The sequence below is a fragment of the Dasypus novemcinctus genome, chromosome 4 (genome assembly GCF_030445035.2).
Source record: "Dasypus novemcinctus isolate mDasNov1 chromosome 4, mDasNov1.1.hap2, whole genome shotgun sequence".
In the NCBI taxonomy this organism is placed as follows: domain Eukaryota; kingdom Metazoa; phylum Chordata; class Mammalia; order Cingulata; family Dasypodidae; genus Dasypus; species Dasypus novemcinctus.
In genome coordinates, this window is record NC_080676.1 from 114,230,454 (window position 1) to 114,256,883 (window position 26,430).

The 26,430-nt window shown below is 35.9% G+C and overlaps 1 protein-coding gene across 1 annotated transcript in view; it reads left to right on the forward strand.

Moving 5' to 3' along the window:
• The window catches only part of PROS1 (protein S), a 136,524-nt gene that overhangs the window by 57,116 nt on the left and 52,978 nt on the right, over nt 1-26,430 (forward strand). The window contains exons 2-4 of the mRNA XM_004446643.5: nt 14,111-14,268; nt 17,427-17,451; nt 25,902-25,988. Of these exons, the coding sequence (XP_004446700.1) occupies nt 14,111-14,268; nt 17,427-17,451; nt 25,902-25,988 (270 nt within the window). The remainder of the gene's footprint in view (nt 1-14,110; nt 14,269-17,426; nt 17,452-25,901; nt 25,989-26,430) is intronic.

Sequence of the window (26,430 nt, forward strand, 5' to 3'; positions counted from 1 at the left end):
ACTCCAAATTCTGAAAATATCACATCTCTTCTTCCCACTCCCCACACCCAGCAGCCATCATGGCCACTTTCTCCACCTCAATGCCACATTTACTTCCATCACTAATTACAACAATTCCAGAACAGAGCATCAACAAGTCCACTCCAATCCATACTCCACTCCTCCATTCTGTGGACCCTGGGATGGTTATGTCCATTCCACCTCTGTATCAAGAGGGTGCTCAGATTCCACTTGGATGATAGATGCAGTTCTCCTGTTTGCAGTTGTAGGCACTCGTGGTCAATATATTATTATTAACTAAATTCCCTAATTTATGATGCTGTTCACTCTTTGTGTTTTATAATTCTCTGCATTTTGAGGAATGAATAATGCTATGTGTTTATCATTACCACAAAGTACGATGTAGTTTTACTGCCTTAAAAATGCCCTGTATTTCACTTAAAGTATTCATCTTTCAAATAAAATGCTACTGTTTTCCCCAGGGAGACTCACATATATTTGCTTTGAAGTTCAGAAGGCCCAAATTTTAGCTATATTTATTACAAAGTTGCACACTTAAAACTACTTCAAATAAATAAGGTTATTTCCCATGTTAATAGTGTTGCCAATCAAATCTTTATGTTAATGAGTAATGATAAAGAATGTAAGAGGTAGGGTTAGAAACAACCCCAAAACTTTACTGATGTAGCTATAATATCCAAACTTCTGTTTTGGCAAGCAGAAGAACTGAAGTAACATAACTTACTTCACTCTTGAAAGTTTTTCAATTATTTAACTTACTTATAGAGACTGTTGACAAATCAGTCCTTTGCTTCTCTTTTCTTCCTTATTGTCAATCTTTGAATATTTATTACTTATTTATCAAGTAATGAGAAATAAGAATAGGAAGAGAAATTGACCTGCTTATATTACGTTCTCATCTTCTTGGTTAATAAAACATTTTTGGTTAAAAGTAGGGTTTTGAAATTATTTTAGAGAGTTGACATGGCCCAAGCAATTGAGTGCCTGCTCCCCACATGAGAGGTCCTGGGTTTGGTTTCCAGTGCCTCCTAAAAACAAACAAAAAAACCCAAACAAGTTAACAAATGAAAAACCCAGTTCAGGTTTGCTGATGTGGTTTAGTGGTTAAGTGCCAGTTTCCCACATACAAGGTCCCAGGTTCAGTCCCCTGCCCCAATATTGTAAAAAAAAAAAAGAAAAGAAAAAATATTTTATTTATACTTTCTATTTTTAAAAAATTTATTGAAGTATATCACTCATACATAAATATACATAAACAATAAGTATATAGTAATAGTTGTGAACTTACAAAATAAACACATATAACATCATACAGGACTCTCGTACCTTACCCTACCACCAATACTTTGTATTGTTGTTAAACATTTTTAACTAATAATTAAAGAGCATTGGAAAAATATTACTACTAACCAAAGTATTTTCCCCCAACGTACCCTATTATTATTATCTTTATATCATTTATATATGAACATACATAAAGAATAAGTTTATAGTAAAAGTTGTGATCTTACAAAGCAAACATGCATAATATCATCCAGGGGTCCCATACATCAACCCTCCACCAACACCTTGCATTGTCGTGAGACATGTGTTACAAATTATGAAAGAATATTGTCAAAATCTTACTACTAATTATAGTCCTTATATGTGGTGTATTTCCCCCCCAACCCACCGTATTATTATTTTTAAAATATATTTTTATGACAGAAATTGTAAACTTATAAAACAATCATGCACATGTGCAGAATTCCCAAATAACACCCCTCTATCAATACATCATACTGTGGTGGAACATTGTTACACATAAGATAATATCATCTGATTGTTACCCTGTCCATAGTGTACATTTGGCACACATTTTCCATACTGACTCATTATCAGCACAGTACATTTTTGGCATAGATGCAAGAATATTATATTACTACTGCTAACCACAGTCCATAGTTCACTCCAGTTGTATTTTCCCCATGCTTCTTCACGTTCCCACCACCCTGCAATATTGGTATACATTTGCTCTAGCTAACAAAAGACACTAGTGCACCTGTACCATCTACCACAATTCTCATCTATTTCTTGGTTTACCATGCTATTCAGTTCTTAGATTATTCTCTAGCATTCTGTCAATTGGCATTTACATACCTAGACAACCATTTTCAGCCACATGCCCATTTATAAACTGGCTACTCCTATGTGTTACCACCCACTCTATACATTTCCACACTTTTACAGTAAAGCTAATTAAAACTTCTACATACATTAAACATCAGTAGCCCATCTCAGTCCTCCTCTTATCTTCTTTAAGAATATACCACCTATTACTAGGTCTTGAAGATATTTTCCTACAATTTCTTCTAGAAGCCTTATGGTTCTTGCTTTATTTTTAGGTTTTTGGTCCATTTTGAGGTGTGAGATAGGGGTCCTTTTTCCTTCTTTTGGGTGAGGATATCCAGTTCTTTCAGCATCATTTGTTGAATTGATTGTTCTGCCCAAGCTGTGTGGGTTTGACAGGCTAGTCAAAAATCACTTGGCCATACATGAGAGGGTCTGTTTCTGAACCTCAGTTTGGTCCATTGGTCTATGTGTCTGTCTTTATGCCAGTACCATGCTGTTTTTACCACTATAGCTAGCTCATATGATTTAAAGTCTGGAGATGAGAGTTGGTTTTTCCTTTTGAAATGTTTCTGGCTATCCAGGACCCCTTACCCTTCCAAATAAATTTGATAGTCATGTTTTCAATTTTAAAAAATGCTGGTGGAATTTTTGTTGGGATTGCATTGAATTTGTATATCAATTTTAGAGAATTGACATCCTCATGATATTTAGTCTTCCAATCCATGAGCATGGAATGTTCTTCCAGTTATTTAGGCATTTTAAAATTTCTCTTAATATTGAATTGCAGTTTTCTGAATACAAGTGCTTTACATTGTTGGTTAAGTTTATTCCTGACTATCTGAGTTTTGTCTGTCATATTTTATGTTCACCACTCTTTTGACACTTGGTTACTTTTATTGATATGATCTTCATTTCTAGGCTCTCTTCCAGGCATTTCTCTCCTGTTTTTTCCTATTCAGGCTCTAGCACACCCTTTATTATTTTCTGAATATCTGGTCTCTTGATTGGAAATTCTCTCAGTTTCTGTTTGTCTGTGAATATTCTAAACTCACCCTTGTTTTTGAAAGATAATCTTGCCAGATATAAGATTCTTGGCTGGAAGTTTTTCTCTTGTAGTATCTTAAACATATCAGACCACTGTCTTCTTGCCTCCATGGTTTCTGGTGAGAAGTCAGCACTTAATCTTATTGGGTATCCCTTACCTTATGCATTGCTTTTCTCTTGCTAATCTCAGAATTCCCTTATTGTCTTTGGCATTTGACATTCTGATTAGTATGTGTGTTGGAGTTGGTTTGTATGGATTTGTTTGGATGGGAGTACATTGTGCTTCTTGGACATGGATATCTATGTCCTTCAATAAGGTTGGGAAATTTTCTAACATTATTTCTTCAAATATTCCTTCTGCCCCATTTCCCTTCTCTTCTCCTTCTGGGACACCCGTGACACAGATTTTTGCATGTCTTTTGCTGTCATTTAGTTCCCTGAAACCTTGTTTAATTTTTTACATTCTTTTCTTCATCTGTTCCTTTGTATGCTCACTTTCAGAGGCCATTTCTACTAGCTCATCAATCCTTTCTTCTGCCTCCTTAAATCTGCTATTAAATGATTCCTATGTTTTAATTTCATTTATTGTGCCTTTCATTCTGATAAGATTTGCTATTTTTCTATGTATGCTTTCAAATTCTTCTTTGTGCTCATCTAATGTCATCTTAATATCCTTAATCTCTTTTAGCCTTCTCATTGGATATTGAAGAGATCCGTTTGAATATCTATGATTAGTGATCTCAACTCTTTTATGTGTTCTGAAGGCTGATCTTGTTCCTTTCACTGGGCCATATCTTTCTGTTTCTTGGTGTGGATTGTAATTTTTTGTTGGTCTCTTGGCATCCGGCTTACTTGAGTATTTATTCTAGGTGCAGTTTTTCTCTTTAGTTTAGGGCTCCCTGCTCTTTCTCCCTTGCTGGTTGTGCAGTAACAGCCAAGGATGTAGTTGGTGCTATAAGCTGTGGAGGCTCAAGCTGCCCTCATTGCCCCAGGGAGTGATGTAGCTTCTTCCAACTTTCTCCTTTGGCAGAGGTTGGGACAGAGTCATAGCTGTGTGGAATAATCCAAGTCGTATAGGCCTAGACTGCAGTTGTGTAGAGAGACTGATGAAGCTTCACATCCCTTTCTCCCCTACCTGGGGCAGGGATGGAGCTGCAGGTGTGGACAGCAATTTATGTAGTGCAGGTCCAAGATGACCGCAGTTGCCCCAGTAGACTTCCGATTATTCAGTCTATGATAGCCAAAGGTTCCTGCAGGTACCTGGATTGGCTGGTGCAGGGCCCACCAGCCTCTTCCCTGCCAGAGGTGGGGCTGAAGTCTAAGCTAGGGCTGCAGGCAGAATTGGGTGAAAGAAACTGGTTCCTACCATCACTGTGATTTTCTGTCAGCCCGGCTTCCCCTTACGCTGGGGATGGAGTCAAAATGGCAGCTATCAGACTTTCTCTGACTTGGACAGATTCAAACTTAACTGTTCTTAGCTTAGGGTTATACTTTAGCAGCCAAATTTACTAATCAATAGCTGAAATTGGTGGCTGACCATCTCTTCCTCCCCTGTTTTTGGGAAATGGAACTTCAAATATCAGCCACAGAATAGCTCCTGGGCCACTGCCAGAGTAGGATAATCAGCCTTACAGCTTGGCCAGAAATTTCCTGGAGAGGCCCCCAGCTTCCTCCCTGTTGGAGGTGGTGGGCTAGGGTTTAGGCTAGACCTGCAATCTGACCTGGATGGAAAGAAGCCGGTCCCTACCAGCACTATGATTTTCAGTCCACCCTACTTCCCCTCATGCCAGGTGTGGAGTTAAGATGGCAGCTACTGGCCTCTTTCTGACTCGGACAGGTTCAAACTTTAGCTGTTCTTAGGATTATACTTTAGCCTGTTGAATTTACTCATCAGTATCTGAAGTTAGTGCCCAACTGTCTCTTCCTCCCCTGTTTTTGGGAAAGTGGAACTTTCAGTTCCAGCTGCAGAACAGCTTCTGAGACAGCTTGTGCTTCCAGTGGAAGTTGGGCACCGGCCTCCATGGCATGGAGCACTCTACTTATGAATCTTTTCTGCAGGTGGGCAATTTCCTCCTTCCATTCCTTTAAGGATGTTAAGGATGCTTGTCTGGTCTCCTGGAGCCCCCAAACAGGTGCTTCAGCTAGTTCCAGATAGCTCTGGGTGTTTACTAACTGTCCTATAATAGGGCTGACTCTAGGAGCTCCTTACTCCACTGCCATCTTGCTAGTTGTCTCTTTGCTTTCTATTTTTTATTAAAAAGCTGTGTATTTTATTCATGGGCTCAATTAATAAACGTCAAAATTTCACCCCCTTCATTCTCTTCTTCAAACGTGATTGCTGTTAGCAGTTTTCCAAACCCTTTTCTATATATTTGCATACATAATATTTACATTTCTACAACTACAGCTAATAAGTGTAGGATTATGGTGTAGGTATTATTCCACAATTTGCATTTTTCTACTTAAGTGTATTGGATGTATTGGGTATATTCAGCTGCATATTATTCCTTGTTACAGCTATAGTTTATTTTTTCATTTCTCTCTTGATATATATTTAGATTGTTTCTAATTTTTTGGTCTTAAAAACAATCTTGCAGAGCAAGGGGACTTCTGGGGAAGATGGCAGGGGAAGGAGCATCAGGAATCAGTCCTTCCTCCAAAGCAGATATTTAACAACAGGAACTGAAACAACTATTCTGGGGATCCAGAGGCCATAAAAACACAGTACAACATCCAAGTAACAGCGGGAGAATCAGGCTGATAAACTAGGATAAAGAACAGTGAATGACTCTTTCCATGTGACAACTGCCAGTGCTAATCCCCCACTCTCACAGCGGCCACTTTGGGGTCCATTCCCTGGCTAGTTGTTGCTGACAGAAAGGTACCAAAAATCCTCTTCCTCAAGAACAGAGGTGTGTTGGCCAAGCACAGATCATGGCTTCTGATTAGAAAATTTGGATTTCTGGATCATTGCTCTGACCTACTTGATTCAACCTGCCCCAGACAAAAGTGGCAGTAGCTGTTGTTTCAACTCTGCCCCAGACAGAAACAGAGGCATTGGAGATTTAATAGTGTAGTGCCTCCTCAGGGCTGTGGGGAACAGTTTGCTTAAGGGCAAACAGTATTTGCTGGGTAGGCCAGGAAAGCAGGAAGCTCACTAACATATGCATCATGAGTGTCCCAAAAGGAAAAGATAAGGGAAAAGGGAAAGAAAGAATATTTTAGGAAATAATGGCCCCAAATTTCTCAACTCTTAGGAAAGACATAAGTATACATGTCCAAGAAGCACAGCATACTCCAAACAGAATAAATCTGAATAGAACTACTGTGAGACACATACTGATCAGAATGTCAAATGCCAAAGATAATGAGAGAATTCGGAAAGCAACAAGAGAGAAGTGATTCATTGAATACAAGGGATCCACAATAAGACTAAGTGCTGATTTCTCATTAAAAACTACGGAGGCAAAAAGGCACTAGTGTGATATATTTAAGGTACTGGAAGAGTAAAACTGCCAGCTCAAAATCTTTTTCCAGCAGACCTGTCCTTCAAATATGAGGGAGAGTTTAAAATATTCACAGATAAACAGAAACTGAGGGAGTTCATCAATAAGAGACCTGCTCTACAAGAAATATGAGAGGGAGTTCCACAGACTAGAAAGAAAAGACAGGAGAGAGAAGCTTGGAGTAGAGTAAAGAAATGAAAATTATCAGTAAGGGTAACTAAAAGGTTAAAAAAAAAGATGAAAAAATATGACTTATAAACACCAAAGAATACAATGGCTGAAGTACGTACTGCCTTTGCAGTAATAACATTGAATGTTAATGGATTAAACTTGCCAAACAAAAGATGCAGATTGGCAGAATGGATTTAAAAAACATACGATCCAACTATATGCAGTTCACAAGAAACTCACCTTAGGTGCAGGGAATCAAATAGGTTGAAACTGAAAGGTTGAAAAAAGATATTCCATGCAATCATAACCAAAAAAGAGTTGAGGTAACAATAGTAACATTGGACAAAATATTTATTTATTTATTTATTTATTTATTTATTATTTGAGGTACTAGGGCCAGGGATGAACCCAGGACCTTGTATGTGGTAAGCTGGCACTCAACCACTGAACCACATTGGCTCCCCAAGTTGATTTTTTTCATTTTTTACTTGTTTGCTTTTTTGTTTTAAAGGAGGCCATGGGAACCAAACTTGGGACCTTCAGTGTGTGAAGTAGGCCCTCAACAACTTGAGCAACATCCATTCCCCAAAATAGACTTTAAATGCAAAATTATTATGAGAAACAAAAAGGGACTATATATAAATAAAAGGGACAAACCACCAAGAAGAAATAAAAATCATAAATATTTATGCACCAAAACACATGTTGTAAACACTGACAAAATGAAGGCAGAAATAGATGACTCTGCAATAATAGTTGGAGACTTCAATACACCACTCTCATCAATAGAACATCTAGATAGAAGGTCAATAAAAAAACAGAGAACTTGAAAAATATGTTAAATGAACTAGAGCTAATCAACATATACAGAACATTACATCTGAAACAACAGGATATACTTTTTTCTTAAGTTTTCACAGATCATTTTCTACGATAGGCCACTTGTAGGGCCACAAAACAGTTCTCAATAAACTTAAAAAGATTGAAATTATACAAAAAGCACTTTCTTTGACTATAATGGAATGAAGCCATAAATTGACATCACACAGAAAACTGGAAATTTCACAAATATATGGACTTTAAACAACACACTCTTAAGCATTCAGTGACTCAAAGAAAAAATTGCAAGAAAAATCAGAAAATACCTTGAAACGAATGAAATGAGAGCACAACATATTTAAACTTATGGGATATAGTGAAGGAAGTATTGAGAGAGAAATTTATAGCCCTTAATGCTCACATTTTTAAGAAAAGGAGAAATAGCTAAAATAAAGACCTAACTGCACACCAGGAGGAATAAGAAAAAGAACAACAAACTAATCCCAAAGCAACAAGAAGGAAAGAAATAACAAGGATTAGGGCAAAAAATAAATGAAATAGAGAATAAAAAACAATAGAGAGCATTAACAAAACCAAAAGTTGGTTCTGTGAGAAAGAACAAGAAAATTGGCAAACCCTTAGCTGGACTTAACAAAGAGAAAAAGAGAGAAGTTGCAAATAAATAAAATCAGAAATGAGAAGGAGGGCATTATAAAAGACCCCACAGAAATAAAAGCATCATAAGAGAATACTATGAACAACTGTAAGCCAAGAGATTGGACTACAAATGGACAAATTCCTAGTCCTACAGAATCAACCTAAACTGACCCTAGAAGAAGAAGTCCTTAACAAACCAACAACAAGTAAAGAGATTGAATCAGTCATCAAAAACCTTACAAAAAAAAAAAAAAAAGCCCAGGACAAGATGGATCACAAGTGATTTCTACCAAACATTCAAAGAAGAATTAGTAAATTATGCTCAAACTCATCCAAAAAGTTGAAGAGGAGGAAATGCTACGTAACTCATTCAATGAGGCCAACATCACACTAACCAAATAAAGACACTACAAGAAAAGATAATTAAAGACCAATTTCTCTTATGAACATGGATGCAAAAATCCTTTATAAAATACTGGCAAATTAAATCCAACAGCACATTTCATAATCGAATGGGTTTTATTCCATGTGTATGCACACATGATTCAACACTAGAAAATTAATTAATGTATAATATACCACATTAACAAAACGAAGGGGAAAACCCACATACTTGATGCAGAAAGGGCATTTGACAAAATCCAACATCCATTCTTTATACAAACACTTTGAAAAATAGGATAGAAGGAAACTTCCTTGTCATGATAAAGGGCATATATGAATAATCCACAGCTAACATCATTCTCAATGGTGAAGGACTGAAAGCATTTCCTTTAAGATCTGGAACAAGACAGGGATGCTCTATTAGTCACCCAAAGGGGTGCTGATGCAAAATATCAGAACTCTGTAGGCTTTTATTTGTTTGTTTATTTAATTTTTATATTTTTCTCTCCCCTTCCCTTCCCCCCCACCCACCCCTGGTTGTCTGTTCTCTGTGTCCATTTGCTGCATGTTCTTTGTCCGTTCCTGTTGTTGTCAGCGGCTTGGAAATCTGTGTCTCTCTTTGTTACATCATCTTGCTGCATCAGCTCTCCATGTGTGCAGCGTCATTTTTGGGCAGGCTGAAATTTCTTTTGCACTTGGCGGCTCTCCTTACGGGGTACACTCCTTGTGCATGGGGCTCCCCTATGTGGGGGACACCCCTGTGTGGCACTGGACTCCTTGCGCATGTCAGCACTGCATGTGGGCCAGCTCCACATGGGTCCAGGAGGCCCAGGGTTTGAACCGTGGACCTCCCATGTGGTAGAAGGATGCCCTATCCACTGGGCCAAGTCCGCCTCCCCCTTTTGGCTTTTATAAAGGGTATTTATTTGGGGTAGGAAGCTTACAGTTACCAGGCCATAAATTATGTTACTTGCCTTACCAAAGTCTTTTACCTTTGTTGGAGCAAGATGACTACTGACATCTGAAAGAGTTCAGGCTTCTTGGGTTCCTCTCTTCCTGGGTCTTGCTTCTCTCCAGGCTCAGGGTTCCTCTCTACCTGGGGCTTGCTTCTCTTTCTTCTGTGTGCTTACTTCCTCAGGCTCCAGCTTAAGACTTCAGCATCAAACTCCAACATCAAAAACCTCCAGCATGAAAAAGCTCCAAGTCTGTCCTTTGCTATGCCCTACTGACATGGCCCAATCAAAGCCCTAGTCATAATTTAATCACACCTATGTTCAGACCAGTTTACAAACATAATCTAATATCAATTTTGGAATTCATAACAATATCAAACTGCTACGGATGTCCATTGTTATCATTGTTATTCAACATTGTGCTAGAAGTTCTAGCAAGTGCAGTTAAGCAAAGCAAAAGAAAAAAAGTAATCCAAATTTGAAAGGAAGAAGTAAAACTTTCACTATTTGCAGATTACATGATCCTAAATATAGAAAGCATGGCAAATATGACATAATTATTAGAGCTAATAAACAAGTTCAACAAAGACGTAGGATACAAGGTCAACACCCCAAAATCAGTAGTATTTCTACACATTGGGACTGAGGAATATAAGGAGGAAATTGAGAAAGAAATTTAGGTTACAATAACAAATAAAAGGATCAAATATCTAGGAACAAATCTAACCAAGGACATACAGGACTTATACAAACTACAAACTACAAAGCATTGCTAAAAATAATCAAAGAAAACCTAAATAAATGGATGGACATTCCAAGTTCATGGATTGGAAGATGAACTATTGTTAAGATATCAGTTCTACCCAAATTTACAGATTCAATGCACTCATAATCAAAATTCCAACAGCCTACTTTGCAGTAGGAAAAGCCACTTTCTAAATTTTTTCAGAAGGGTAAAGTGCCCCAACTAGCCAAAAATATCTTGAAAAAGAACAAATTTGAGGGACTCACACTTCTTGACATTAAAGCATATACAAAGCTACAGTGGTCCAAATAGCATAGTACTGGCATAAGGATTTAAGTATATTAACTGATGGAATTGAAAAGAGAGTTCAGAAATAGAGCCTTATATTTATGGCCAATTGATTTTTCACTGGGTTGCCAGGTCCATCAACTGGAACAGAACAATCACTTCAACAAGTGGTGCTGATAGAACTGGATATCCTCATGCAAAAGAATGTAAGAGGACCATTATCTCACACTATATACAAAAATTAACACAAAATGGATCAAAGACTAAAACATAAGGGCCAGGACCATAAAGCTCCTAGAAAAAAATGTAGGGAAGGATCTAAGAGAACTTGTGGTAGGGAATTATTTCTTAGACCAAACACCCAAAGCACAAGCAATGAAAGAAAAAAAAAAATGGAATTTTCTCAAATTAAAAACTTTTGGGCATCAAAGGATGTAGCCAAGAAACTGAAAAGACAACCTACTTAATAGGAGACAGTATTTGGAAACCAAACATCTGATAAGGGTTTAATATCCAGACTACATAAAGAATCCTACAACTCAATAATAAAAAGACAAACAACCTGATTAAAAAGGGGCAAAAGACTTGAAGAGACATTTTTCCAAAGGAAATACAAATGACTACAAAACACATGAAAAAATGCTCAACATCACTAGCTGTTAAGGAAAGGCAAGTCAAAGCCACAATGAGATATCATTTCATACCTACTAGAATGGCCACCAATAAAAAAACCCAAACAAACAGAATACAACAAATGTTGGATAATATGTGGAGAAATAGGAACACTCATTCACTGATGGTGGAAATATAAAATGGTGCAGCCTTGTGGAAGACAGTTTGCCATTTCCTCAGGAATCTTAGTATAGAATTAAGATGTGATCTGGCAATCCCAGTACTAGGTATACACCTGGAAGAACTGACAGGAGGGACATAAAAGACATTTGCACACCAATGTTCTTAGAGGCATTATTCACAATTGCCAAATGTTGGAAGAAAGCCAAATGGTCATCAACCAATGAATGGATAAATAAAATGTAGTATATACATATGATGGAATATTATTCAGCTATAAAAAGGAATGGGATCCTGATGCATGCAACAGCATGGATAAACCTTGAGGACATTATGTAAAGTGAAATAGGCCGGACACAAAAGAACAAGTATTGTATGAGTTCACTCTTATGACCTGATTATAATAGGCAAACTCATAGAGTTAGAATCTAGAATATAGTTTACCAGGAAATAGATTGTGAGTAAAGAATGGGAAGTTAATGCTTAACTTGCACAGATTTTCTATATTTAATTAGTGTAATTAATTTAGTGATCAATGTAATCAACAACACTGAACTGTATAGGTGATGTGGTTAAAAAAGGAAGCTTTAGGATATATATATTACTAGGATAAAAATTAAAAGATAAAAATAATACTGTGCACCCTATTTTCCTTTTTTTTTCTTTTTATCTCTTTTGCTCCTTTCATGCACCCTATTTTTGATGATGAACTATAGTTAACAGTATACATATAAAAGTGTTCTTTAATATTTTACAAGAAATGTTATTAAATGATAATAACAGGATTGTGTATGGTGAAAAATACACCTAATATAAATAATGGACAATAAAATTAATAATCTTTTACTAATTGTAACAAAGGTAATTACTCTTAAAAAGATGTAGCACAATTATTTAACAAGTGCCATCATCAATAGTAACAAATGTTCCATACCAATGCAAAGAGGTGGTGAGGGGGTGATAGGTGTACAGAAATCCTATATTTTATACATGATTGGTTTGTAAACTCATAACATCTCTAATAAAAAAAAACAATCTTGCAATAAACACTCTATGAATGCCTTTTCCAGCCCATGTATGTATCTCTAGAAAATACTTAGACAAAGGATGGATGAGTTGAGTATGTTTTAAATTTTAAAATTTTAACTTCAAATGATACTTATCAGTTTAGTCTCCCACCAGCAGTGTGTAGAATGTTTACCCTTACCCTTACCAATATTTAATATTGTTAGTCTTTTAAATTTTTGCAAATTTAATAGACAAAAATTGATTCTTTTTTCACTAAATGCCTTTCATATATGTTGTAGTTTGTTGTAAATACTGATGGGAGCAATATACCAGAAATGGGTTGGCTTATACAATGGGAATTTATTAGGTTAAATGCTTGCAGTTCTGAGGCTGTGAAAGTGTCCAAATCAAGGCATTATCAGGAGATGCTTTCTTCCTGAACTGCATCTGTGCACAATCAGACACATGGTGGCATACACTTGTCTCGTCCCTCTTATCATTGTTTGCAGCTTCAGGCTGCTCTATCTGTGGCTCTTCTCTCTCCAGGGTTCGTTGATTTAAACTTCTAGAAGCTTCTTTCTGTCTCAGCATATCTTTTTTCTTTGTGTCTGAGGCCCTTTATTTCTCCATTTATAAAGACTCAAGTAAGAGGATTAAGACCCACCCTGGGTCATGCCCTACTGAAGTTATCTAATCAAAAGAAATGGTCCCTTAGTAGAATCTAATCAAAAGGTCCCATACACAATAGAGTTATATATACAGAAATGGATTAGCTTTAAGGACAAAATTTTCCAGCTTCCAAAAAAGACTCAAACTGCCACAATATGTTTACTGGCCTTTTATTTTCCCCCTCTTTGTAGTGATTATTTGTATCTATTGCCCATTCTTATATTGGTTGTTTTATTGTTGCTTTCTTTTTTTTTCTTAATTTGAAAAAATTGCTTATAAATTCTGGGTGTATTTTTTCTATTCTTTGTGACACATTTTTTTCCCTCCTGATATGGAATTTTTGTTTGTTGTTCAACTGTTTAATTTTTTTTACATAGTTAAATTCACTAATCTTTTCTATTTGCTTTCAGAACTTTGTGCCTTGCATAAAACGGCCTTCCTTTTTTTCATGGATTTTTTCCCCCTGTTTATATGAATAATCAATTGTTTTAGCCTATTAAGTATCTCTCAAATAATACTATACTCCTGCATTTCTTTATCTCAATAGAGATCACACAAGTTTTCCATCAAAACTGCCAACATTTATTACCCTAGCTTTAAAGATGGTATACCTATGACTTCCGGCATAATCATTTTAGCAAGATGTTTTTTCCCAATGTAGTCATAATAAGGTAAACTTAATATACTGTGTTATGCTGATATGTTTGCCCTCAAGTATGAACTTGAATGTTATTTGTAGATCATTATTCTTAGCTGCACACCGATGTCTGTTCTCTGAGTTATTAACGAAAGAGTTTATATGTCTGCATTTTTCTTAGTTCAACCATACTGGGTTTAAATGTCATACAATTCAAAGGCAGAAAATTATTTTAATTCTCATTGTTTAATGAACTTTCAATGAGGAAAATACCATATTTATTGATATAAACTTGTTTATTCAGTTTTGTCAAAACAGTATGCTTCACAAGTCCTATTCAGGAAACGCCGTGCAAATGCTTTATTGGAAGAAACCAAAAAGGGTAATCTTGAAAGAGAATGTATTGAAGAATTGTGCAATAAAGAAGAAGCCAGGGAGATCTTCGAAAATGATCCTGAAACGGTAAAAACTCATGAAAACTATGAAGTCTGCATATCTAGGCATACAATCACAGACTATTTCCAGTTTAAATCTGAGTTTACTTGTTTTCCTTCTTTTTTAAAAAATTTTTTAAAGATTTATTTTTATTATTACTTTTTAATTTATTTCTCTCCCCTTCCCTGCCCCGCCCCCCAGTTGTCTGCTCTCTGTGTCCATTCGCTATGTGTTGTTCTGTGTCTACTTGTGTCAGTGGCATCTGGAATCTGTGTCTCGTTTTGTTGCATCACCTTGCTGCGTCAGCTATCCCTGTGTGCGGCGCCATTCCTGGGTAGGCTGCACTTTTTTCACGCTGGGCGGCTCTCCTTACGGGGCCGCTTCTTGCATATGGGGTTCCCCTATGGGGGACACCTCTGCATGGCAGGGCACTCTTTGTGTGCATCAGCACGGCGCATGAACCAGCACATCACATGGGACAGGAGGCCCTGGGTTTGACCCTTGGACCTCCCATGTGGTAGGCAGATGCCCTATCTGTTGGGCCAAATCCGCTACCCTTGTTTTCCTTCTTAAAGTTAATTTGTCTATCACCTTACATACATAACCACTACAACATTTCAAGGGAAAGTGCCTTCAAAGAAAAGTGGACTTGTTAGGAAAAAAACTATTACCAATAGCAGTGTGCTCTGCCCAAACTATCATTCATTCTTATCTCATCAGCAAATAGTATTGGCTCACAGTTAGTAAATGCTTTCTCCCATCCAGAATTTGTAAGTATTGGGAGTTTCTTTAACTCAAATATAATATTTGTGTGTGATTGCATTACTATCACTATTGTCACTCCACTTCACTGAATTTTTCCATTAGCAGTTTTAACCAGGCTTTAGTAAACATGGCACTCCAACCCAGATATTCAGTGAAAGCTTACTAAAGAATTCATTATTGTCTGAGTATAGTTAAATTCATTCCATAAACCCCTTGGGAAATTTCCTGAGCCCACTTAATATTAGTAATTGGGGTTGGAATTTATACTCTTAGGGCTTGTTGAATGCTAGAATAAATTTTTAAAAAGTTATTCTAGAAAAATTTAATAATCAAGAGCCCTAAAATCATTTAGAAATTATGGGACACCTAGCCCTTTAATTCTTTAATTTTCCTACAGGAGGGTGTTTTCTAGCATGTCCTGTGGCTAGCAGGATTATGGAAAGTGCCTCTAAGAATTAGGGTAAAGATGATCTTGAGAATTCAAATTTGACAACCTTCGGGGTTTATGTCAGATACTTTTTCCTAAGATGAACTATATCACCTAAAAAAAAATGGAGAAGACATAGAAAATACACCCTATCACTGTTATAGCCCTTGGAACCATAAAAATGGATAGGACATAATGAGCAAGAATGATTTGTCCATAATTAGAGAACACAGGAACAACTTAAGTGTATATGAGGCTTCTTTTTAATCCTTTTTTTCTTTCATCTATTATGATAGGTTCAGAAAGAATTTTCCCCAACATACCTAGAGATTCACTGTATAAGAATGAATCTAAAACATTTCCTTCTTTTAGTGGATATGCAACTGAGAAGACAAAAATATTTCATTCCACAAGTGTAGCAATACTCTTACTGTGTAGGAGTATATATATATATATATATATATATATATGGTATGTAGAAATGTGTGTGCATGTACACACATGCACCTTTTTATTATGGAAATTTAAAATACATACCCGAGTAGAACAATATAATAAACTCTAGTCTACCTGTTCCACTTCTACAATTAGCAACAATTTGCTGTTCTTGTTTTATCTATACTCTATGCCCCCCATTTCATTTTTTTGTTTAATTTTGCTAGAATATTTAAGGCAACGTTACATACCTCAGCTATTATATTGTTACCCATAACTACTTGAGCATGTATTTTTAACAATGTAGATGCATTCTTAATTTTATCTGCAGTGTAGTAACAGGGAGCAAGGTACATGACCAGAATCGAGAGGAGAAAATGTAGTGGAGAAAGAAAACTCACTTATGGGCTTCTACCCCTCCACTAAAATTCAGTGGTTCATTGACAGAAGAGAAGGAGATGAATAAGACAGTAAGGAAAGAAAGGAAAGAAAAATGAAAGGAAAGAACATCATTTGTCATTGCTTCTCATTTTCTCTCCTACCCCAACAACTCCCTAGTCCACATCTCCAATCCTCAGCACCTCTCAGAGCACCCCCTGTCGCTTACCTCACATTGTCCCTAATATATTCCTTTTCATGACAACATAATTTGAGGTTATGGAAAGGAATATTTATGACAATAAATGGGGTCATTTTTTAAACCCATTTATTGTTGCTCACCTTTCCAGCTTTTTTTATGGAGAAGGCAATACTGCTATCTGAATTAATTGATATGAGGTCCTATACTTATGTATCAGTAGGTAAGTGTTGTGTAGATTTTTATTTGAGAGGAGGAGAGAGTAAGGAATTTCTCTCTGTACTAGATGAAGATATGTTCCATACTTGTTAAATTGGAATGTTAAATATAATTTTCTATAGAAATACTTTCTCATGAGGCTTTCCTATACTGTTAATGATATATGTTAGATATAGTGTAGCTTAAGAACACTTTTGTGGACCAGCCTGGGAACTTTGCCACAGAAAAGTTTTAATGTTTTTCTCCCTTTGGTAAAATACATTCTTTAATCCACATTGTTGATTTACAGAGAAACTTTTCATATACAACCAATTTAAAAATAAGATATTACATGTACAAAATATGCTAAAGATAAATGCTCACTTTTGTTCACTTCAAATTGTCATTTTTATTTAAAATTGAGAAATCATGATATAAAATATGTATCAAATGGATTTCTAAAAATACTTATAAAATGGGGAGGATATGATTATATTTTAACCTTTGAAATAGAATCTGGTTTCAGAGTAGGCACTCTTGAAACATGATTTAATTGATCCATATTTCTCCAAGCCTAAGCATATTATTGGTTTGATGTTATTTGTCATCTATTTGTAGTACATTTTACTATAGATACAGTGATATATTGTAATGTAGAAATGACATGTATAAGTGATTACCTGCTTCTTTATTATAAAAAGCCATTATCAAATTGTTTTAACTCTATAGTGAAATTCAACATTGCTGATATGTCTTTTCTTCTTTTCTTTTCTTTCTTTCTAGGATTATTTTTATCCAAAATACTTAGGTAAGTTCAAAGGGATCCTCAGAGGTCATGGAGTCTATATATATTCCATAAAACATAATTTTACTTTAATCTTGGGAGTGTGATCTCATTATATATTCAATTTTGAAGTTTTCTTTGTTTAAAGACATGTAGATAAATTTGGAATATAGAAATATATTAATATTACCTGAGATAATTGTCAGGATTTCCAGACACTATAAGCAGAATCTAATTTGTACACTCTGATAGAGGACTGACTCTATATGCCCAGCCCACAGAGCTGTTATTGCTCCTCCATTAGGCTCAGAATATTCCCCATCTGTGCATTTTTCCACCACAATCTCATCACAGCATTTCCTTGGGGTGGGAGATAGAAATAGGCTCTGATATACATTAATAACTATATAGCTAGAATTGTGTATTAGTTTGCTGAAAGCTGCTGGGAGCAATATACCAGAAATGGGTTGGCTTTTATAATGGGAATTTATTCTATTAGAAGCTTACAGTTCTGAGGCCTTGGAAGTGTCCAAATCAAAGCATAATTGCTGAGTAGCAGTTTGGTATTATTGATGAATTCCAAAAAAGAAATATTGGATTATGTTTGTAAACTTGTCTTTTCCTCTGGGCATATTAGAGTATATTGATTCAGAGGTTTTACTTTTACTTGATTAAATAATGATTAAGGTTTTGATTGGGCCACCCTTGGTGGGTGGGGAGTCACAGAGAAACTGCAGCACAGAGAAGGGAGGATGTAGTCTTAGCTGGAACCCTGGGAAGTAAGCACACAGAGGAGCTTGGTTGTGAGGAAAGACAAGCAAGTCCCAGGAAGAGAGGAAACCTGAGCCCAGAGAAAAGCAAGCCCTGGGAATAGAGGAACCCTGAGCCTGGAGAGGTGCAAGCCCTAGGAAAAGAGGAACCCAGGAAGCCTGAACTCTGGCAGATATCAGCATCCATCTTGCTCTAACACGTGGCAAAAAACTTTGGTGGGGGAAGTAACTTTGCTTTATGGCCTGGTAACTGTAAGCTTCTTCCCCATATAAATGCCCTTTATAAAAACCAACCAATTGCTGGTTGCATCAGCACACCTTTGGCTGACTAATACATGTTATTTCACCAGTTTGCAGCTGTGAATTATCAGGCACATGGCAAGGCATAATGGCAGCTCTGCCAGTCTTTACCTTCTCCTCAAGGCTTATTTCTTCCCTGAGCTCTGCTGTGGGCTATTAGGCATATAGCTTACCTCTCCCCTCTCCTCCGAGTCATGTCTCTTTCAGCCTCTCAGGGCCCCTTTCTGTGCCTTTGTGTTCTGCTGATTCCAGCCTCTGGCTGCCAGGTTCCCTTTCTCAGCCTTTTGGGTTTCTCTGTCTCTGCAGCTTTTTCTGTGTCTGAGACTTTTATTCCTTTGTTTATAAAGGACTCCAGTAAAAGGATTAAGATCCACTCTGGTCATGCCCCACTGAAGTGACCTAATCAAAAGAAAGGTCCCTAATTGAATCTAACCAAAAGGCCCTGTCTACTATAGGTTTACACAAATAGGAATGGATTAACTCTAAGGACATGATTTTCTGGGTTCATTGAGCCTCAAACTGCCAAAAATTATTGTTAAAACTTTTGCAGAGTACTGTTTCTATTTCCTACTTTCCTCTAAATTTGAGAGTTTCATTAGAGTTTAGGGCATTATTTATTTTTTGTTTTTGCTTTTATTTCTGAATAGCCACAAAGATTACTGGGATTATCTGGAGACTGTGGGAATATTTATACCTTTCCCTTTTCTTAGGGTGCTTACACTGATATTAAGATATGTTCTATATTTACTCTTTAAGACAATTAATAGGATAAGAAACCATGATCACTGGGTAGAAGACCCATTTAGATTTAGGTGCCCTTTTTCATAGCTCCTGAAGTGGTTACTCTCTCATTTTCTAAGTGTCTAATCTGGTCAAAATCTTATTTTGCTGGCACATCCTGAACCAAGGAGACTCAACTATTGTATACCTCTCAGTTTACCCTTTCATCAACTGCAGGACATAAATTCATTCTCATTTTTCCTTAGAATTCTATGTATGGCCCATTTCTATTCCATGAGATGCTGAGTTTCCCAGTGGCTTATTACAATTTCCTTTTTATAATATCTAATCCAACATTTCTCTGTTACAAGATCTTAAAATTATTAAACTGCTCTGAGCTATAGTTTTCTCATTTGTCAGTGAATAGTAACAAATTATTTAGTAAGTTTGTAGAAAAAAATAAAATGAGATGTTTTCAAAAGACTAAGTGAAATATTTGTCTTGCCATTCTTCTTTTTCTTCCCTGACTTTTCCTCTATTCCCATTCTGTTTTCTTTCCTTTTCTTCCTTTTTTTTAAAAGAAAGTATTATTTATTTATTTCCTCCCCCTGCTCTCCCTCTTACCCCATTGTCTGCTCTCTGTGTCCTTTCACTGTGTGTTCTTTTCTGTGTCTGCTTATATTCTCATTAGGTGGCTCCGTGAACCGATCCTGGGACCTTCTGGAGTGAGAGAGAGGCGATCTTTCTCTTGCACCACCTCAGCTTCCTGTTCTGCTACGTCTTCTCATTGTCTCTCCTCTGTGTCTCTTGTTGCGCCATCTTGCGCCAGCTTCTCCACATCGGCTGGCACTCCTGCACAGGGCGGCACTCCTTGTGGGCCAGCTCGCCACGTGAGCCAGCTTGCCTTCACCAGGAGGCCCTGGGCATTGAACCCTGGACCCTCCATATGGTAGACGGGAGTCCAACTGCTTGAGCCACATCTGTTTCCCTTCTCTTCCCTTCTTTAGCTACTGTCTGATGTAAAGAATTCCCTTCAAATGTTGTAAAAGTAAAAGTAAAACTGTAAAAGTAAATTGTGGAGGGATATTATTTATATCTATAGATATAAAAATTCAACAAAATTTTCTAAAATATTTTCCTGCCATATTCCAAAGCCTTTAGCTACCATATCTTCACAGGGTAATGAGATTTAAATGTCCATCTTGAAAAATTTCATTTTCTTTGTAAAGTTACATGTCAAACTTTACTTTTGAAAGCAGCAAGTAAGAGTTGGCACTGTTAAAGTGAAGAAAACATGAAATATCAAGACAATTACAGTTTCCCAATGTTAGATATTAATTTAAAAATTTTTATACTAAATATAGACAATGTCTGTTAAAAGCTTTAAGTTTACATTAAAAATGATGATATGAATCTTTCTTCTCAGGGCCATGTAATGAGGCTTTGTTTCTGCAACTGTCATTCTAAATGACGTATGCCTTTGATCATGGGTATATTTGGATAAAGATAAATAACATTTCAATGCAGTGTTTTACGTTTGTTAGAAGTTTCTTAGATAAAATAGTTTTAATTTCCTTTTTTATCCCTCTCTTCCTCATTTCCTGCCTTCACTCAACTTTGCCTGTCTTATTTGGCAACATGGTAGAAAAGTACAACATGGTAGAAAAGTACTAAAAAAATTGTAAGATGTAGGCTCCAGTCCCAGACCTAAAAATGTCTAGCTGTGTCAGGTTAAGCAAGTTATTTAACTTTTAAGGTTATGTATTTTTAAATGTATACTATAATCATATTTTCTAACTTCAGCACTGTTGAAAATACCAAATAAGTATATGTAAATAGTTCTTTTTCTCCATAAACCTTCCTTCAAATGTAAAGTATTATTATCTAATTGGCCCATAATATGAAATAAAGTATATTATGTTTTATTCCAAAATTCATATTCTGGTTTTTATTTGAGCATATGGGATGAATTCCACTGTTGAAATGAGATCAAATAATGCCCTTAGTTAAGTTTTTCTGCCATGCTATTTGTATAGTCTACAGGCCAGTGGCACTCAATTTGGAAAAAAAAAAACAAACTTTATACTATCTTACAGTAATTTTATTAAAAACCACAAATCATTAAGTTTGCTGTCCGTGGTGAGATAAGTTTATCAACTATAACCCTTACTTTTTGAGCAATACCTAGAAATTGAGTTTCAGGGGTCCAGAAAGCACTTGAATCTATCCACATATCCTATACTACTTTGAGAGCATGTAATGTGGAACATAAATACCTGACTTGGTTTCATTTTACAACTCTGAGTTTTTAAATTATGTTCTTTTCTTCCTTAAAAACTAGGATAAATGACTGTACCATCTATGTAGAACTGTGTCATTTGCTAGAGTGGATGTTTCTATTAATGAGAGAAATTGCCTAGGAACAATATTAAACTCTTAGCCTAAATATAAACTTTAGAAATACTTTTTTAGTTTCCAGCTCCTTCCAAATGGGTAAATTAGCCTACACTGCAGCCTCCCTCCCTTTATATGTTCTCTAAAGAGACAATAGGATTCCAGGCACTAATAGTGAATAAAACAAAGAATAAGAAGAAATGCATGGGTAGACTATAGCTGACTTGATCTCATATATGCCTGAATGAACTGGGTGCTGACTGCTGAAGCAGCAGTAAGAAGACAGATTGGAGGACTTAGAAAATGACCTAAGCATTCAATCCAAGGTAAAAAAAGTATGATAGAGCAAACCCTGTTAACAAGTTATAAAGAAGTAACAAAAATAGGGGCAGAAATAAGTGAAATTGAAAACAAACGAGTGGATTAACAAAAGAAAAATTTCATTCTTTGAAAATATTAATAAGCCCAACCCCTGGCAAGAATAATGAAGGAAAAACAAAATGAGAAAGAAGAAATGCCAATACACAAAATACAGGATAAAAAGGGGGAAATACTATAAACCCAAAATAGATTAAAAAGATAACTAAAAAGAAATAGATAACTTGATTAGGCAAGGAAGTACTAATATTGAAATTTTAGTCAAAGCCCTCTTGTCCTTATTTTCCAAAAACTAGATGCAGATGTATTTACAGATGAGTTCTTCCAAATTTAAATAAAGTGTTAATTTCTCTATTATTAAGTTTCTAGAAAATAGAAAAAAAGCCTATTCATTAGCTTATTCTAAGAGGCTAGTATAATCTTGATCCCCAAACCAAATGACAACACAAGGAAAGAAAAATGTAATTTCTTTTCATTTATGAGTTAAACTTGAATAAAAATAATACTAATCTAATCTAAAGAATATTGAAAATAATATAGCAATATAGAGGCTTTTTCCCACAAATTCAAGGATGATACAATATCAGAAAATATCCAGGTAATTCTCCATGTAAATAGTATATTATCTCAGTTCCTATGAAATAAACACTTAAAAAGTTCAGTGCTGAATTATGATAAGTCTTTGACAAACTAAGAATACAACAGAACTTTCTTAGCTTGTTAAAGGTTAAATATAGAATGAGCACATTATTTATCTTCCAAACTTTGACACTTTAGTCCAGGACTGATAAAATACTAGAAAAGAGGCAAAGTTAAAAAGAATAAAATGGGACTGTTTTGGAAAATTTAGCATGTATAGTCATCTAAATGATATCCAGAAATCCTACAGCAAGCATTTTACTTAATGGATAAAATTTAGATACAGTCTTTTTATGATTTAAAATAAGAACAGATGCCTGGAAGTTATAGCCAGCAATAGTTAATGCAATTAGGAAAGAAAAAGAAATAAGAATTTTGCAGCTTATATGGGAAAAGATATAACTGTCATTATTTATAATTGATATGATAATCTATTAATACCTAAAAAAATTTGAATCTTTAGACAAAATATTGTAATGCATGAGTTTTTAGATATTTTTAAGACCAACTGTAAAAACCAGTAGTATTTTCTGTAGAAGCAATATTAGCCCAGTAAAAAATAAAAAGATACCATGCACAATAGCGGTAAAACTCAAAAATTATCTAGAAATGAATACATAAGACCTTTATGGAGAAAAATGTTAAACTCAAATTAAAAACATAAACAGTGAACTGAAACCGAATGGAAATCATGGAAAGACATTTCATAATTTTGAATTCAGTGATGATATTATAAAGAGGTCAGTTCTCCCCAAATTAGCCTGTTCAATACAATCCCACTTAAAATTCCAGGTGGACTTATTTTAGTACTTCAGTAAACTCATTTTAAAATTTATATGAAGGAATTAAAGTCTGCGTAAACCTAAACTAACCTTAATAAAAAGTTCAAAAAAGGGACATACTTATAATATTTATAATAAAAGCCTTTGGAAACAAAACTATATAGATTAATGGAACTGAACATACAGTTCAGAGACAGACTTATGTATATATGGCTATCTATTATTCAATAAAGGTGACACCACAGATCACTGTGGATTGTTTAAAAGATGGTGTTGGGCAAACTAGCGAACTGTAAATAGAAAAATTAATGAGTTCCTAATTATAATCTTGGTGGAATGAAGATGTCATTTTGAAAGTAAAACTATAAATTAAACAACCCTAAGCGTCCTTTAAGAGGGAGGCAGGACATCAGAGTCAATAGTAGGAGATGTGAAGATAAAGCAAGAGGTCAGAGTGATGTGAGGAAGGGATCAGAAGCCTTACAAGGGATGCAGATGGCCTATAGAAGCTGAAAAAGGAAAGGGAATAGTTTCTGTCTTGAAACCTCCAGAAGAAATACAGGTCTGTTGACACCTTGATTTTGGACGTCTAACCAGTTTGCATTGTTTAAAGCCATAAGTTTGTGGTAATTTGTTATAGCACTGTATTAGTCAGCCAAAGGGGTCCTGATGCAAAATACCAGAAACTGGTTGGTTTTTATAAAGGGTATTTATTTGAGGTAGTAGCTTACAGATAGCAGGCGATAAAGCATAAGTTACTTCCCTCACCAAAGTCTGTTTTCATGTGTTAGAACAAGATGGCTGCCGACAACTGCAAGGGTTCAGGCTTCCTGGGTTCTCCTGGGTTAAGCTACTCTGTTTTCTGGGCCTTGCTTCTCTTTCCTCTGCTTGCCAACTTCCTGGGGCTCCAGTTTAAGACTTCAGCATCAAACTCCAACATCAAAACTCCAACATCAGAAACCCCCAACTCTGTCCTTTGCCATGCCTATTATCTGTGAGTCCCCCCCCCCCCCACCGAGGGATGGTGACTCAATGCCATATTGACATGGCCCAATCAAAGCTGTAATCATAACTTAGTCATGCTCAGATACAGACCAGATTACAAACATAATCCAGTATCTATTTTTGGAATTCATAACCATATCAAACTGCTACAAGCAGTAATAGGAAACAAATACAACCATTGATCTCCAGTGAGCTTTCAAATCCATCTGGGATAAACTGTATTTTCCAAAGATAGCTGTAAAAATTTCCCCCATCTCACATACTCTTCTGCAATGTCATTTTGCCACTCCACCATTAAGAGGTAGAATATATCCCCACCCCACTCCCCATTTTTATTTCCGTGGACTCCTGAACTGCTTTGACCAGCAGACTATGGTGGAAGTGACACAGTGCCCCTTAGTTGGCCTGACAGCATCTGCTTTCTCCATCTTGGGAATTAGCTACCATGAAAGAAGTGACACTGTGAGACCAACATGCTAAAATAAGCTGAGCCACATAGAGAGGCCCTGAAGAATGGGCACCATATGGGGAGATAGGCCAAGGAGCGTGAAATGTCAGGCATGAGAGTGAAGAGTTATCTTGTAAGTGTATCTTGCAGCCCCAGCCACCCTGGATCACTCCACATGCAGATCTGTTCAGCCAAGCCATTTGCAAATATTTGACACACAAATCGTTAGCAAAATAGAATGGTTGTTTTAAGCCACTAATTTTTGGAATCTTTTGTTATTGAGCAAAAGATAACCGAAACATTGCCAGTTTAGCAAGTTAGTGACTATCTTTACAATGAAATTATATATATATATATAAAATGTCTTCATTGTATATTAAGAAGTGTTATGTTGTTGACACTAAATGACTGCCACATACTTTAAAGTCCCTAAGTCTTGTTATCTCCGTCAGTTGTTATGTTACAGTTTGCTAGCAACATCTACCAGTTCGCTATATCTAATTTCACAGATTGTGGTGAGGAACAACAACAAAAAAAGAAGTAAATCTGCCTCATAAACCTTAAGGCATTATAGAAATATCATTACATTTGTCTCTCTGCAACATTAGATGTACTATAACTTGCCCACAGCAACCAGAAACACTAATTCATTCCATTGACTTAATTTTACATACTTCCTAAATCAGTCTACAGATTTGAAGATAACTGTATGTCTCTGCTATATAGAATTAAGATTATAGATGTATATGATAATAAATTTTCTGTTAATCCAAGGCCTTTTCCACTTCTGGCTGTAAGGGGCTTCTCCAGAGAGAAGAAGCTGCTATAAACTTATTTTTCTCGATTCTGTGTTTTTTTGCATTCTTGCTTGTAGATTTTTAATTTTTAAAGGAGGAGGATGAAAATATTTAGGGTTGACATTTTGAATGCTGGGAGTTCCACAGGAACATACATATACTATTCCTTGGAAATCTCTGCCATGATTTCAGATCAAGTAAGTATAACTACTCTGAGAAGATTACATGTTTGTTTTCGCAGGTTGTCTTGGCTCTTTCCGAGCTGGGTTATTCACTACTGCACGTCAGTCAACTAACGCTTACTCTGATCTAAGGAGCTGTGTTAGTGGTAAGGACCTCTACCATCTATTTAAAAAAAAAAACAAGAAAAAACCTGCATGTAAAGTACACCACTATTATGTCATTCTAAACATCAACAACTGATCCTTTGAAGCATTTTAAGTCCAGAAAGGAAGTATTCTTGAAGCATGTAAAAGAATGTTTTTCAGTTATAAAATGTTGCTGTTTTCCTCAAAATGAATTTTCCATTTAACATTTAAGTTGAACAGTGTTCATTGCTTACTAAGCTTTTAGATCATTGAATTTTTATTTCCAACAGCCTTATTTTTGCTGTTGTTGCATAATCATGTAGCAGACCAAATGTTACAGTTGATTAATAGGTCAAAGAGGAGCCATATTTATTCTTCTGACTTTTTGGCATTAGTAATATAAATGTGGAAAGTATTAGTTTACATAGGTTCTAGCAATGATTCTGGTAGGTTATTTACATC